General features: G+C 46.2%; 1 protein-coding gene across 2 annotated transcripts in view; it reads left to right on the forward strand.

The window, feature by feature from the left end:
* Nucleotides 1–3433: 3433 nt before the first annotated feature.
* atrnl1b (attractin-like 1b) overlaps nt 3434–16984 on the forward strand; it is a 116181-nt gene continuing 102630 nt past the window's right edge. For both annotated transcript variants that reach the window (XM_012814627.3, XM_012814628.3), the window contains exons 1-2: nt 3434–4664; nt 16721–16804. In XM_012814627.3, the coding sequence (XP_012670081.1) occupies nt 4414–4664; nt 16721–16804 (335 nt within the window). In that variant the 5' untranslated portion in view covers nt 3434–4413. The remainder of the gene's footprint in view (nt 4665–16720; nt 16805–16984) is intronic.

The following is a 16984-nucleotide window of genomic DNA, read 5'->3' on the forward strand; positions in this document are numbered from 1 at the left end:
TTAGAAAGCCTTTCGTTTCTGTGTATATTTAGGGGAAAAAATGCAAATAATGTCAACTACCCACTGTGTCTCCAGCATATATTTTCATATCATATTGCTTGTTATTCTGTTATGTATGCAGGATTTGGCATACATTCTGATTATATTCAAACAAATGTCCTCGTAGTCCCCTCAACATTGATGACTGATTTGACAGGTCTGCCTTGATTTAAGTGGTTTGGGAAAACAGTAGGAGAAGGTTGATTGACTGATGTTATGGTGCGTGAGGTGGCACTGGCTCCTGCGGGTACTGAGCGGACGGATGCTAGGCTGGCTGTGCTCGCTCGCTCGCTCTCTCAGGCTAATCCCCATCACCCGGGCGCTAATGGGATCACCGTCAAATCTCCCTGGCCCTCAGATTACTCCGCCTGACTCCTGCTTTTAACAGGCATTAGTCATAATAAACACTGAGGGGGGGGGGGACACAGGAGCGGACCCCCACCCCACACACACACACACACACCACTGCCAGCAGCCAACTGTTGGGGCACCCAACAGCCCCTCCACTTCTCCAAAGATTTCCCCATCGTCCATCAATCTGTGTTTCACAACTTTCGATATTATTGTGGAGCTACTGAGAGACCAGCCTGAAACATGTCTGCTAAAATGAACTCAGATTGGCCTAAGCACACGCCACCTGGTGGCACTGTCATGCTCCAATTCCACTCCACACACTTAGGTAAAGGACAAAATGAGGCAGTGTGTGTGTGTGTGTGTGAGATGTGTATTTATGTGTGTTTGTGCACACAGGCACTGGAGGTTCTCCACGTTGCACAAGTACATTCAGCCCCCCCTGACAAGTACAAGCTTGCCATCTCCAAACGACCCATTCCTCCGCATAACTGAGTGCAGCGTTCTCTGTAGCCTCCGGCACTTTTCCTGCGCTGCGCGGGACCTAGTAGACATGCTGAGCTCACCTCACTGGAGCGGCTCTGGGACCTCTGCCACACCAAACTCTGTGTGCTGTGCTGCGGAGTGCAGGAGAGGAAGAGAGGTAACGGTGTGTCGTTAAAAAAAACAGGAACGACAACATGCTTTACCTGCCAGTTTTTGGCCTTAAAAACACACACACACCTGACATGTTTTGTTTAATTTACCTTGTCTTGACACGTGAATTTGATCATCAGGGATGTTTCTGCTTGACTGGTATGATATCTGCTTTCAACAAAGGAGCACGCCGCTATTGTTAGCATGCCAGAGCACACACTGTGTAGAAAAGCTCAACACTTACAAGAATGCATCTCTTTGAATATGTTGTCATATCAGTCTACAGTGGGTTTTATTGAAGATTTGCACAAAGAGTCGTGCCTGTGCCCTGAGACGTCCACCCCCCACACAATACTGTCCTTTATCAATTCACTGAGATTCGAATGACGTCGCTTTGTTTTCACAATACGAGGCCTTAATTGCAATTGTTCCTCGCACAGGCGTTTCTGAAAAGAGGAAAGTCTAAAAAGAGTACACCTCACATTGTCTGCAGCACGAACAGCATGACTACACGGCCCTGACTGAATGGGGCTCTGATGACGAGAGTGAGCCACAAAGTATAACCCTGCTGGTAATGCATACCTCCGAGGTCCAGGGAGAGCAGGTTACAGCAGCTTCTTCCCTCCAGTTGGCAGCCAAAGCCTCATGTTTCAGGATAACAGCTACAAAGGGGTACAGAGGTATTGGATGTTACGATGCTGAACGATGTCAGTGATTATTGATTTGGATTGATGGCCAAATCCATTCACATCAGATTAGATGAATGGGACACCCTGATTGGCTCAACCACACATACTGTATGTGTCTCTCCCGAGGTACCCAAGGCTCAGAGTCATCTAAATAAAAAACAACAGTAATTGTTTTATGAGCATTCACATTGACATAGCGAAATGTGATTAAGGCGAGCTTTACTGAGCTGTTTTAGCAATACTGGTCAATCAGGTTCGCTGTGAGCCTTAACAGTGGAGGGCCCTTTAAGGACTGAAACTGGCCTCCTCGCATGCCTGCTTTGTTCTGGCCCAAACTGGTAGTTTTTTTTTCACAGGCCTGAGCTGAACTGGGACGTGGGCACAGGGGAGTCATTCCAGCGCACGCCACCCACCTCTCACTGCCCGCAGCACAGATGCCCAAAATCCTACCCGCCCGTGTGGAAGACCAACCCACCTGAACAGCAGCCCACACATCTCTTTTTGCCATTGTGTGAGTTACTCATGGTCACGACAGCCAGAGCAGGCCACCTCCTCTCCTCCCTTATGTGCTGATGGTGTGGAGGAGGGACCATATGCCAGTGGAGCTGAGAGGTGTGCTGCTTATAAAAGCCACTGCAGGCAGGCAGCAGAGCTGTGGAAGAATATAATTAAATGGCTCAGGGAGGGGGTGGGTGGTGTTCCTGGCTTAACTTATCTTTCATGTTTTTGTTTGTGTGTGTGTGTGTGTGTGTATGTGTGTGTGTGTGTGTGTGTGTGTGTGTGTGTGTGTGTTTGTGTGTGTGTGTGTGTTTGTGTGTGTGTGTGTGTGTGTCTGGACGGGGACTTACCAATCATCATTTTGAGCAGTCTTTAGCCACCAATTTACCTAATAGATTTGTCACGGCTCGGTTGCCATGGCTGGATGTTCAGTGATGAGTGAAAGCCAGAAGATGGGGCAAATATCACAGATAACTCTGGCGTGGCCTGGTTGAGTAGGTGATGGGATTATCAGTGATCTGTCACTGAGCTTCCTCTCTGCTTTGCTGGTTTATCTTTGTCGCACTAAAGCTCAGTGGCATCAGTGCATTCAGTGTCCAACAAGCTGACTATGTAACAGTGCCACATAAGACTGGAAGTCGGATTTGCCACAATTACATTCTTCCGAAGAGTTACTCTGTAACCAGAAATTGCAGTTTGATTTGCTGGTGGAGATGTCTTAAATAGCCTGAGTATTTATACTGCATGGTCTCATTCTAACTCCATCAGCGGATGGAATACCAAAGATAACACGTCAAGTTCCTGTGATTAAGCAATGAAACTGGAACTAATATTTAAGATGCAGTTCATTTAATTAGGCCCAGCTCATGCCATGAAGCTTGTAATAGTTATTAAGTGTATAAAATATGACCAATTAAATCATCTTAATTTGTTACCCAACATTTATAAAAGGTTGACACATTGCGATTACATCACCACATTAGGCTGAGGACACAATGCTTCATTATGCTTTCATGATGATTGAAAACATTGTAGCCAATTTTAGTTTTTATAGCGCAGATAGTTATTAAGAGCCCTTGCCCATATGGTCCTTTCAGGTCATCAGTCAATGATGTTATCAGAGTGAATGTTGGACGAGTTTTTCCCTCTTCTCCAGATGCCGCAATGAGGAGGACTGCAGCTTTTAATCGGCCCTGTCTCTTTAAAGTCTCAATGCTTCCAGTGCGCCTGCGCACCCTCCTCTGTGTTGAGTTTTCTCCAACCTGAGGAGCAGCTAGCGACCCTCCACTGGCGTTGGCTAATTCGGCTTAGTATTGAGGGTGGTCGTGGGATCCAAAACGCGACGTGCTGTGCGTATTTTCCTCACGGACGGGAAGGAACGGTTACGATAAGAAAGGCCGAGGAGTCAGCCTCACCACGCTTGGGCAAGTCCAATGCAGAAAATATGAGTAAACGGTATAATTATCTTGGCTGGCCAAATCCCTTAACGCCACAGACAACACCAGCAACAACATCCATGTTACTGGCTCCTGCTGCAATCCTGCTTTGGTTCCGGAGCTACAATTAAAAGGGACTAGCCTGTCTGCTATTGTTCCTTTTATTTTGGGAAAGGACGAGGTTTTGTCTCCAGGCGCTCATATACGCGAATACCAGTCTCACAGCTTTATGCTGTAAACGCAAATAATCCACCAGTCTGTTAGTTGGATGTTTACGCTTTAAAATGGCTGCTGAACGGGATATTTTGGACTAGAATGAAGATCTAGAATAAGATGCCGTGAGTGTTATATCTTGTCCGTAAGACTTTTCTTATAGGGGACAATGCGCCGCTTCCAACATTTTTGAAGCATTGTGCGCTTAAGAGAATTTTCCACCCGTAACTGCAGGAGGTAACGTAGGACATTCCTTCTGTTGTTCGAAACACAATGAGGCGAGCCATCATTTATACCTGTAGTCATATTTGAATATTTGTATTCATCGCTAATACACGGAATTTTCTTTAGTATGTGTTCGTCGTTGGAATGGTTGAGTTATAGCGTTCGCCGAGTCCTGTAACAGTGTAGATTATGTCTGACAGAATTTTCCTGATCAGTTTCTGAATGGATCCCCCAGCTAATTGAAACAGTCTGGGTACCACGAAAGAGACTCGGCTTCGCCTCTACTCATCAGAAGGCCTTGCTCGCTGCCTCCACACAGCAGGAAAATGGATGGTGGGAAAATGCTAAGAACTGAGCTGCTTTTTCTTAGACAGAGGACATACACGAGCTCTGGACTGCAGGACGTCAACAGATATTTATTGTTGTGCGTTATGTTCTACCTGGTGCTCGTCACGCACGCCTCTCCGTCGAAAACCTGTGACAAAAACTGTCTCTCCGGGAAATGCATCAATGGGACATGCGTTTGCGACCGAGGATGGGTAGGAGACCAGTGTCAACACTGTCAGGGCCGATTCAAGTAAGTACCCTTGCTAACACAGCTGAGATGTTACCCGACCGTTCACACTTTCACCCACAGCTGAATGTGGCTTCCCCTGTCTACACTGGTTTGGATAGAACTGTCATGCAGAATTTATTTGCCACATTGTTACACCATCCTCTGACAATATCAGTTGTGACACATTGTAGCAAGTGGTATCTCCTCTCATTACCATTAATTGATTGAGGGATAGCATTAGGGCACCTTTCAACACGGCTCATTTTCAAATCTGTGCTCTGCCCCCAACCAATTACTGGAACAACATCTGTTAAAGATAACCCTGGGCTCTCTTTAACTTAGAAGCCATTTGATCTTAAGTTCACCCTCCAGATACAATACTTACAATTTATTTCTAGGCATTTTCAATCTCTGAAGGCACCCACAGGCTGCATTCTATAAAAAAAGGCGCCACCAAGCATATGAACGCAAATAAAACACGGATCTTTAATCTAGTGTACTATTGATTACTAGTATGAGAAATAGCCTAGCTTGGACATGTTATTTCCCCCCTTTTCTACGTTTGCCCCAGATAGTAGTAGTGGAGGATTGTGGCCAATTAAAAGCATGTCTTCCAAGAAGGGCTATGATGAATGGATTCCATCTATGTGGCTGCATGCCAGTGCCAGGCTGTTAACCTCGGATGTTACGAGATTTTCCACATGTCGTGGGCCGCTGTGAGTTCAGCCTTTCCTGTAAGGGCCCAGTAGCTGTTCTTGTGTTGATAAACAGACTGACGTTAATTTAGACTAAAGGGACTTTTGCTTTAGCCTGTGTTCGGGTGAGAAAGTGGGATATGTCGGGGCAAGTTAAGATCAAGTGTCGTATTGGAATATGAGATTCAATTTGTGGGCACATTTGCCTAAATTAATGCCTCACTATGCACTATCGATTGTGATAGTGGCCCCATCTTCAAGCAATTCAGAATGTGTCTTTGGGCTCAGAGTAGTGATATCAGTGTCTTGGATGACAGGAGCTCATTGTTCTTTCCATTTTCCTCTTTAAGTGGCATCACTGATATCGAAAAAAAAAAACATTTAGTGTGAGATGTAGAGAGGCGTTCTGAGAGGGGGAAAAAAGAGGTATAAATAAGAGCTCATTTGACAGTTGTGTGATTAATGCAAGACTTGGAGACTGCTCCTGTTCGAGTGTCTAAAAATAGCCAAGAGCAGCCTTTTCCTCAGGTGGAGGGGCCGATGTTCCTTTGTTTCACCCATCTTGAGGGAGAAGAGATGAGAAAAAAGAAAATCAGTCCAGTGCCTACTTGCTTTGTCTCTCCTTCTCTCTTCAAAAGCATGTTTTTTAAAAAGGAGACTGACCCTGCTATGGCCAAAACCCCTGGGTGTCAAACTGAAGGCAGCTCTGAAAGATGCTGTCCCTTCAACCCGTTCTGCAGAGCAGAGGGACCCGAGAGGAGGCTGGGCCCTGGCCACACGCTGGGCTTCCATCTCTCCGTGCCGTGGGCACTGCTCCCATGTCTGCCCAGGTGTCCGCCTCCTGGCAGGCTTTTATCCCACTGCGTCGGTCGGCAGCTATGCCCTCTCTAACAGCGCTTTGTGTGACATGGCTGACCTTCCAGCAGCGCAGTGTCACACAGATTGACATTTCTGAGGCCAGTCGCCCTCACTCATAGAAAGGATGTAGCATAACTGCTAGGGAAGGCATTAAACATCAGTTTCCTCCAGTTGCTTCCCACGTAGAACGCATACTCATACTCAGCCAGTAGTACAAATGTATACCTGGACTTTGTGTGGCTTTGTAGAAAGGCTCCATACATGAATGCATGGACGATGCACTGCACTGTTTTGCTTTTTCATGTTTGCTTCTCAGCTTGGTCAGTGTGGAGGAGAGTGTGTGGATGTGGCAAAGTCAAGGACGTCCTCTTATCAGATGGAAGACAGTTTGTTCCCTTAGTACGTACATGTAGCGACGGGGACACCACTGACTCTAAAGATAAGCTCTGCCCTAATTGTTTTTACATTGTCAAATCAGCTCCTCTGAACGGGAACATTTTAAGGCCCCTAGCACCTCATCTTTTGGTGTCATTTTCTTTGTCTCGAGGAGCAGGTAACAATCCCCTCTTTCGCTTTTTTTTTTTAAATTTAATTTTTTTTTTAAATTTTAAATTTTTTTTTATACGCGTCCACAGTGACTTCTCCGAGAATGAGGCTGAACTATCATGTCCTACCCTGCGTTTTCCCAAAACAGGCAACTGAAAAAAAGCGACCAGTGCCGTACGTGCCACCTGCCACTGTGAATGGATGTAGTGCTTTATAGAATGATAGGCGTCAGGATTCTAAGTATGGCAATTTGTCGTTGCCAGCAAAGAATTTAATTGTTGAGGCTTTGACTGGGTCTTCATGTGGCTTCATATATCCTATTTGTTTTCTTGCACAAAACCACAGATGGATTTACATTGTCAAGCTGTTTCTCATGTAGTCTTTTGTTTGAAAATGTTGTGGGAGTATTGTTTATGGCCTTGGTCCCGGATGTGTGTTGGTCAAACCATGAAAGAACTTTGGAAATCTGTCAACTAATGACGTAACCTAATGTAAAAGAATGTTGTTCACTTTAAGAAACCTTTGGGAGGACCTTTGAGTTAGCAGCAGTAGTAGTAGTGGTGGCTGATAGGGCGTGGAAATCCCGCAGATCTAAACTTGGAAAATTACTACGAGGATAAACAAACAAACAAGTAAAAACAAATATAAATCGCCAGACCTAACCAGAACCGGAACTACCTGTGTTTTGTCAAATCCCCTTCATAACTGTCTTCTGAGAATGGCTTGTCTGTCTTCCACTGAGAGCCGTTCCATCACTGATGTTTGTCAATAAACACGATCAGACCTCAACTGGCGCTGACTAGTGGGAGCACCTTCTCCATGTCTGTCCCAACATGCAGTTCGTCTCATACCTTGGCCCAAGTTGGACGTTTGGGTAAAGGAAGGAAGTGGAAGGGAGTTTTTTTTTGGTTTGCTTAGGCAAGGGGATGGCCGTTGCAATGCGAAACACTGACTTGCGTTCGTGATCAGATTCTTGAGCAACAGGCTATTCGCTCAAAGTTGTAAGATCCAGAGTCTTGCGAAACTGATGAGATGGTGCTCTTCAGGCCAATTCTAAATCTCAGGCCATAAAATTGTCAGGATTATGTATTTATTTAGACAACAGATTCTGAGACTGGGTCTTCACTTGACCATAGGCCTCCATTTGGGGTGTAAAATTCAGTTATGTCTGCTGTGATGTTGAATCATACTACACCAGACTGTTGACTTGCCATTGAGGTGAACTTGTCTGGTATTTGGGTTAAGCCAGTTCTGTTTACGCCATCTCTGTGCTATTTTTAGAACCGATCTTTACCAGTGGTGATGGGGAGAGTGCCAAGTTATACCCCTGTCACCACTTAACAGTTTAGAGTATGTCACTCTCAGTGTGTGCTGATGGTGACTTTTTAAAAGGTGTACGAGTCTGAGATCTCTTTGATGCCAAGCAGGAAGAATTCTTCAGTGGGCTGTCATGTCAGCCTGACGGTGGTGTAAATTCTGTGAGAATTCTGATCAGCACACACTGCTGTCACACACACCTTTTACACTTTGCAGCTGTGTGTGTGTGTGTGTGGAGAGTGTCTGTAGATATACAGATGTGTCAGGAGTAAATAATTGTCTGAGCTGTAAATTTGTTCATCTATCCAGACCTCTGATCTTTTTGCATGGTTGAACAGCTGGCTTCCACAGGTCTCCTGCAAAGTTCAACAGCAGGTCCAAGGTCTGAGTTAGCGGCTAACCGGGAGATGTCATTTTGGAAGTCACAATAAGGTGACAGTCTGGTCACAACAAAGTCAGCCAGGCTTGGAGAAAGGGGGGAGAGGGAGAGGAAAAGTGAAGATGCAAGGAAGGGAGAGAGAGAGAGAGAAAAGAGAAGCATCAGCAAAAATGCTAACCCCAACGTCTGGTGTCTGTATGAGGCTCGCCATTTGGAATGCCTGTCATGATTAACAGTCGTGTTCTGGAACAGGCCGATATCCCAGGCTCTCTGACAGTTGGGAACAGCGTAAGGCAAGCGCCGAGGACGTGCCCCTCGCATCGAGCCACCACACACGTGACTGTGAGATTAAGAGATTGCATGAATCCTTTTGAAAATAGGGCGTTTGAATGATCATATATTCATTTGGCCCGGGCAGGTGTAATCTCTCTCTCTCTTATAAATCGCTGTGCATCTGTGTGGAGGAGGAAGAGGCCTCTGGGATGGGTTTGTCGAGGTTAGCAGTAGTCGTGAATTTCTGCAGGCAGTTTTTGCTTTGAGCAGAAACACCCCAACAAATATTACAGACACACTGTAGACTAAGTGGTTTTTGATGTACAGTAGAGGCATATGAAATATCAGGGTGCTGTCATCATTGTTGCACTACATATTTTCCAAAACACCAGTGATGGATGACTATATATAGGCAACTAAGATGTTGGCTTACGTGGTCAGTTGCGATCATAGTGAAACTATTTTGTACGACTCAGTTAGCTATTAATAGTTTCATGTAAGCATAACACATTCCCAACCTTTCTTTTTAGAACTGCGTTAATGATTGAATGCGTGCTGTGTTTGAATCTGTGGGATTATGTTGTTTCTGGTAAGTTTTTAACAGATGCCATGTTTTCTCTCGATGCCATGGCCAGGGTCGGAAACAATTTCTGCCTAAGCATTTCAGTGTTTCTTTTTCTGTTTGTTTGTTTTTATAAAAAATAGGCACAGCCAGTGGCTAATCGCATCTGACAATATTTGAAGTTTGGATCGGACTGTATGCAGTCGGCCTGTTTGAAAACAAGCTGCGTCATGTGTCCCTTGTGCGTTGATGGTTCATATGCTTTCCGTACACACACACTCATAAATTGTCTGTGAACCAAGCCCCGCATACTTTGTTTTGCTACAGCTCTTGGAACTTGGCCGGTCAAACCTGGCAACACCGGTCAAACCTGGCAACACCGAGGTCAGAGGTTCACCCACTGCTTAGAGTGCTCATGTGTGTGTTTACAAAAAAACAACCCAAGGTATTCATTCCCTCCTTACAGTAAGTCTCTTTCAACAAAAGACTCCTTCCAAACGAGTAGATTATGTAAATGACGCTAACTGTAGGTAGCAGGGGGTCTCCAAATGCTTTGGCTTCCCATTCAGTCTAAACGCTGCGGCTGAAAAGATGTTGGCAGCCCTCTGGCCCAGCTGGAATGGAGAAGCTGAGTGTGTCGCCGCTGGAACTTGGAGGCTGAGTTATATACAGTTGGGCTGGTGCTTGAGCCGTGGGTGACCCGTGGGAATAGGGCTCCAACTCGAAAGTGACTTTGAAGTGCCTGACATTTTTAATTTTGTCGAGTGATATCAATATCGGACAATAGCAAGCAGGGCTAGGCCATAGTCAGTGTCATATTAAACAGTTTCCACAGTATTTTTCCATTTTCCTTAACCATTTTGATTCTTAAAGGGTGAATGCATGGCTAGGGGTTAATCCATTTAATGTTTAATAGGCCTCGCTTATTCATTTGGTCTTATTTCCTCCAACGTTTCCTGACGAGACACTTTAGAACAAGATGTAATTCATTCACCAAGATGGGGAATGTGGTTTCAGTAAACTAAAGACTTGCTGAAAAATGGCACTACTGACTGAACTTTTTCCATTGTGATATTTTTTGAAAACACCACCACATAATTTGAAGTAAACTTCATAGCAAAATGTACCCTATCTGAATCAATATTGATTCTTATTATATGGCAACGACAGTACGAGCGTTCTGATTTGCTAAGGACCAGATGGTGAACTGCATCATCAGCCTCACATAATATGAACACTTAATCTCTTCATCTAAATTCACCATAATCTCAAGATGTTCCCTAGGCCTTGAACACCAAGCCAGAGCTCAGGCTCTAAGCCAGCATGACCAATTTATGTGCTTCTGTGGTAAACATCTTCCGCCTCAAACACCTACGTGTGAAACCAAAACCCTTCCTGCCGCCCTGCTTCACCTCTGAAGACTCTTTTAGGCTGTGGTCTGATTTCCTCTCTGCACGACTGAACCGCCGACCTGAATGAAATATTATGAAATGTCTGCTGCTTGTAAGGCCCCTGATCAATTTACTGAGATTGAGATTACTGGAGGTGTTAAAACTGTTTGGCTTAAGTCTTGCGCTAATTTGGTCTTCCCCAAGTTATCTTGGCTTGTGTCGTTTCCGAGGTGCTTAATCGAAAGTATTGCTTTTGACGTGTGAGGCCTGTGCCATGTTGATGATGTTAGGCTAATTTCCTCCGCTTTCACACCATTGTGGTTGTCTGTAGCATCAGAGGGTGTGTGTGTGTGTGTGTGTGTTTGTGGTTTTGTGATATTTTCCATATTGAGGTGACCCGATTGAATGAGCTGTTTTGATTTGAAGTACCCATTGATGACACAGTGCTAACAGGTTGCACATTGGCAGCACGTAGTCTAGTGGGAGAACGATTGGACAGGGTACATGCTGCTGTAGAGCATTGCAAGTATGATTTTTATTTATTTATTTAACTTTTACAACTCCTAGCCCTGTTAATTGTGTGTGTGTGTGTGTGTGTGTGTGTGTGTGTGTGTGTGTGTGTGTTTTTATAAAAAAATGTGTGGTTCATGTTGTCAGTCTCAATCCATGTGTGCTATTGCTAGCTGTGAAGAAGGTGATGAATGGCTGTGGTTTCGAACTGAGCTGGAAAACTGAACTTGGCCCTGACACATGGTGGAGTCTCGTTGAAATAGTTTGGTCAGAATTTGTACACAACCATCCATCTCCCAACTTCACCTAACCCCCTCCCCACCCCTCCTAACTCCCTCCCCACCCCTCCTAACCCCCTCCCCACCCCTCCTAACCCCCTCCCCACCCCTACTTGCCTTTTGTTCCGTTCTTCCAGATCAATCGATTGACCGAGCAACATGGGCTGTTTGTCCAAGTTAATTGAGACCTCAGGTACATCCGGCAGGCCTCCACTGCATAATCTCCACTGGGGGCTATGTCGAATTGCAAAAAAGGAGAGAAATCTGCCTTTTAGATCTTCTGAAAATTCACCTTGGCATATGACTTTCACACAGTAGGCTATAGCATGGACCACGTATGATCTGGCAGTTATCATAAAGAGCAAAATGCTGACTGTTTCATGGGCCGTGGTGATATGAGCTTTCTTTGTGTCTAAATACACATTGCCTACTTCTCACTGTGCGGTTAAGGTACAGTCCGTGATTCTGGCAAAAGGTTGTTGATATTTTGACTACAATCTAACGTGATCTAATTATATCCCTCTCTGAGCAGCTTTCTTGGAATAGTGTATGTCTCCGTCCGAGCTGCTTTGTTTCTTTTCTCATATACAGATCCAGGACCAGCGTTTTTCTTTTTTTTCTTTCCTTTCTTTGTTTGAGTGCTCACAGAGAACAGACAGCTGGAGGACTGTAAGGAGCAATTTGCTGAAATTGCGGATGGCAAGTGCCTCCTTGAGTTTTTTCCATTGGCTATGTATTGTTAGTACTGAGCATCTTCATCCTGTTGTGACATACTTTCCAGATGTAATGCATCATTCCTGTGTGGAATTGGCATGAGAAATGAGCCAACTGGAATTTTCTGATAAGTTTCCTTAAAAACAGAATGCTCCCATCTTAACGTCCATCTAAGTATTCACTTTTGTGATCATAATATTAAGCACAGAACAGAATCTTCAATCTAATTTTTCTTCTACTTCCTGTATTACACGTGAAGGCTTCATTCCCCTGTTCTCAGTGGTACAATGTGCATTTCAGCCGGATACTATTCTATACTATAACAAAACACTTGTTGACATGCTGATTGATGTTTGTTGACATACTGTACTTTCTAAGGCATATGATAAAACACAGAAGAATCTGAGTTATGGGATTACAGGCATGGCCAAAGGGACATGGAATCTCATTCACAGAGTCCTTTGGATACTATTTCAATTCAAGGTCTGCTGTGTCTATGTGTGTGTGTTTCAATTCAAGGTCTGCTGTGTGTGTGTGTGTGTGTGTGTGTGTGTGTGTTTAAATTCAAGGTCTTGTGTGTGTGTGTGTGTTTGTATATTTAAGGAAGGGAATGGGGAGGGGGGGGGGGGATGGTTGTCCCGGAGCCCTACAGGAAGTGAGTGAGAGAGCTGAAAGGAGAGTGGCAGACAGGAAGTCATTGGCGGAAATCAATGGCGTTCGTTGTGCGCGTGGCAGGAAGAGCAGATTAGTCACACAGAGGAAGAGGCCCCCCCTTTGCCTGATCAACACCACCCAAACTGTCAGCGTTTATTCAACCCCCACCCACCTCACCCTGCCTCATCCACCACACATATATATATATATATATATATATATATATATACACATACCCCCTCCACCCAACTCACCCCTCCTCATCCACCCCAAATTTACACACATACCCCCCCCCCCCCCCCACACACACACAGACACCTCCCCCTGTGCACATCTACACACTCACACATTGTCCCTCCTCCACTCCTCCACTCTCCAGTGGTGCCAATGCTTCACCAGTATTGCCAGCCTAATGCACTCTGTTATGCTAACCCACTTTCTGTGAGTGGCTACGTTAAACGTCCAGGGAAGAGGGGACAGATTAGCCACCGGCTAGCTGAAGAATGGTTAGCTCTGTGTCGAGCCCTGTTTCCAAGCGGCTACCCAAACTGCCTTTCAAACAGTGACTGACTGACTGAATAAGTGAGGGAGTGAGCGCGTGTGCGTGTGCGTGTGCGTGTGCGTGTGCGTGTGCGTGTGTGTGTTGATCACTGACTACCTTTGGGACTTGGTGGGGTCTAACTTCACTGGAGCGAGGCCCATAAAACATTCAAGGAGTCACGGTGAATAATTGAATCATTGACTCACTTGCGTCTCCCTCTCACACTACACGTTATGAATGGTGTGTGCGCATGTGTGTATGGAAGAAAAAGGCCTGGGATTTGTTACCGTGTGTGTGTGTGTGTGCAGGTCCACCCATGTTTTGGTATTCTACATTCCAGTTAATAGCCCTTGGGTTCTTCAGCCATGCACGTTCTGAAGTGTATGTTTGCTTATGCATCTCTGATCCACGATGAACTTCTGATCCTCAACACTGACGCTGTTTAATCAAGAATACATCTTAAAAGTTGTTTTAAAAGTCGCTGTGCGTCTGTCTGTATGAGAACCTAGGCTGTACGTGCTCATTCCGAGAAAGCAGCACCCCATGACGGACATCTTGACAAGGACAGGACGATGGATCCTCCTTCCCCCCCTCCCTCCCTCCTTCCGTCCCTCCCTCTCTCCCTCCCTCCTCTTCTGGGCGGTTGCACTGACGGAAGCAGCAGGCTGTTGATTATGGCCCTTTTCTTTTGTGGCGCTCTTAAAAATCTCCCCGCACCTCCTGATTATAGACACCCCTCCCATGGAGGCAGGGGCGCAGGAGTGGTGCTGGATAGGGAGCTCAGCACGGTAATTGGCTGCAGATTTCACAAGGAGGCCAAGGACCGGCTCTGACTGTCGAGAGCTGTCTAATATATTGCCACCACCACCGGCTGTCTCTGGTGAGGGGTGCTATTCGCTAGGAGAAGCCGGCTCGTTCTTTCCCCCCCCCATTTTCCCCATTCCCAGTTCCCACTTGTGTGTGTGTGTGTGTGTGTGTGTGTGTGTGTGTCTGCGCGTGTGCTGTGGAACATATTCTCAGCAGGGATCAAAGTGAGTGGAACTTAATGGAGGAAGAGCGAGAGTGTGCGAGAGCTGCAGAGAAAAGGACATCAGATAATGCCTGGAGTCGCCGTGGAAGCGTTTGAGTGCCTGCTCCAGCGTTGTTGGTTTGCAGACGGACAGCGCTCCCGCTGCGATGCGCGCAGACGTACAGTCCGCGACATAATGGTTCTGTGTTCTCTCCCCTCGTCTCTTCTCCGCAGCGTAGTCGATCTGTGATTCCTCTAAACCCCCCACCCCCACCCCCTCCCCCACCACCCTCAGGCGCCTACTGTGCCCATTGTTCTGCGGGTACAATGCACCTGCTGCCACGTACATGCACAGACCAGCTGTTCCACCTGTTGACCTGTCAGCACCCATCTGACAGTCAACAGTCATCCCTCCACACCCCCCAAACCCCAAACCCACCACCCCACCCCCCTGCAGCACATCTGTGTCAGGCAGGGTAAAGGGAAGCTGAAGTGAGAGGAGAGTGAGGAGTCTGTCTCTTCACCTGACCAGCTCAAGGTGCCCTTACGCTCAGACACATGGCTTAGACGGACACACAAATAAACACACACACACACACACACACACACACACACACACACACACACAAAAGAAGTCGTGAAGGTCCCTTCGCTGTCACGGCAGCCATCGATTCTCCCCGTTCCTTCACAACCGATCTAAAAGAGGAGCAAGAGTGTCTGTGTGTGTGTGCGCGTGTGTGTGTGTGTGTGTGTGTGTGTGTGTGTGTGTGTGCGCTTATCAGGCTCAGCATTAATTTGTTCAATTAAAGAGTGTGTCTTGGGGAATATTGAGGTCATTGTTTGTGGAGCTTGGCTGCTCCTCGGTGCTGACACCCACAAACAAAAGGGCCTGTCTGTGCACACAATGACTGTCTGCTCCTCACCCCTGTCAGGGAATGCTCAAGGCAGGCCACAGCAGAGGTCTCTCTCTTTCTTTCTCTTTCTCTTTCTTTCTCTCTCTCCCCCTTTCTTTCTCTTTCTCTTTTGTCTTTTTTTCTCTTTCTTTCTCTCTTTCTTTTTCTTTCTCTCTCACTCACTCTCTCACTGTGTCTTTCTTTCCCTTTAGTTGTTGTCTTGCATTCTCTTACTGTCTGCTTCTCTTTCTCGCTCACTGTCCTTCCCTCCTTCTCTCTCTCTCTCTCTCTCTCTCTCTCTCTCCCCCCCCCCTCACACACACACTCACTCTCTCCCTCTCTCTCTCTCTCTCTCCCCCTCACACACACACTCTCTCTCTCTCCCCCTCACTCACCCTCACACACACTCACTCTCTCCTTCTCTCTCTCTCTCCCCCGCACACACACACTCACTCTCTCCCTCTTCGATGATGTAACTAAGGAACAAGAGCCCTCGCTCCGTGGCCTGGGTGTGTCCTTGTTTGGTGCAACGGAGAAAAAGGAAAAAGACACACACACACACACACACACACACAGAAACAGGCTGTTCTGGGATGGCTGGACCCTGTCATTAGTAGACGTCTTTGCCAGGGTGAATCACCCTAGTGCTGTCAGCCCACTCGCTGGTGTCCATCTGCTCATGAATAATCACAGAAATAAACTCCTCTCCTCTCCTCTCCCGTACCTCTTAAAGCGCGTCTACGTTGGGACGTGTCGAGAGATCATTGCCACACAGGACGCTGGTGTGGACACTGTTGCTCTCGCTTTGCCCCCTTTCCACCCTTCACTTTCAAGGCCAGAAACTAAGAAATGTTGGTACGAGGTGATGCTTCAGGGTCTGTTTTGTCTGTGTGTGTGTGTGTGTGTGTTTGTGTGTGTGTTTGTGTGTGTGTGTGTGTGTGTGTGTGTGGAGGGTATGGTTACAGTGTGTCACAACCAAGTCAACAAGTGTAAGTGTGTACTGTGGGCTACTGAGAGAAGACCCATTTTTGGACTTATCTGGGAAGCCAAAACAAAATCAATCATGCCATTGATTCGACTCTTTTTATTAGGATTCCGGTGTTCCATGGTTCTTGTGAAGGCTGTTATCTATTAAATAGCAGTGTTGGCACTGGGGCTGTATAATTAAGTGTTTTTCTTTGTGCTTTTAGTGAAGAAGGCTAGGTTATGTACGGCTATGTCTGACCCCTCAAGTCAAGATTTCTCACAGAGAAGTGCTTAATGAATATGGACACATACGTTTCTGTTTAGAGCTACGCCCTTCAGAAGATTACCCTCAATACGGGGGAAAATCCATCCTCAAGGGAAGCACTGTAGGATAACCCTTGAGCTCTGTTGTATAATGGAAGTTTGTTTTAATACTGAATCCTGTCTCTCTCTCTCTCTCTCTCTCTCTCTCTCTCTCTCTCTCTCCGCAGGTTGACGGAACCTTCGGGGTACCTCACCGACGGCCCAATCAATTACAAGTACAAAACCAAATGCACCTGGCTGATCGAAGGATAGTGAGTTCTCTTCTCTTCTTCCTCCTCCTCCTTTCCACATCTGCTTCCCATTGCCACACACACACACACACAGACAGACAGACAGACAGACAGACACACACACACACACACACACACACACCAAAACCCTTGGACTCAGGCCAGGATTAGGTTGCACAATTCGGTCGCCAAAAGCTATCG

The sequence above is a fragment of the Clupea harengus genome, chromosome 23 (assembly GCF_900700415.2).
Source record: "Clupea harengus chromosome 23, Ch_v2.0.2, whole genome shotgun sequence".
In the NCBI taxonomy this organism is placed as follows: Eukaryota; Metazoa; Chordata; class Actinopteri; order Clupeiformes; family Clupeidae; genus Clupea; species Clupea harengus.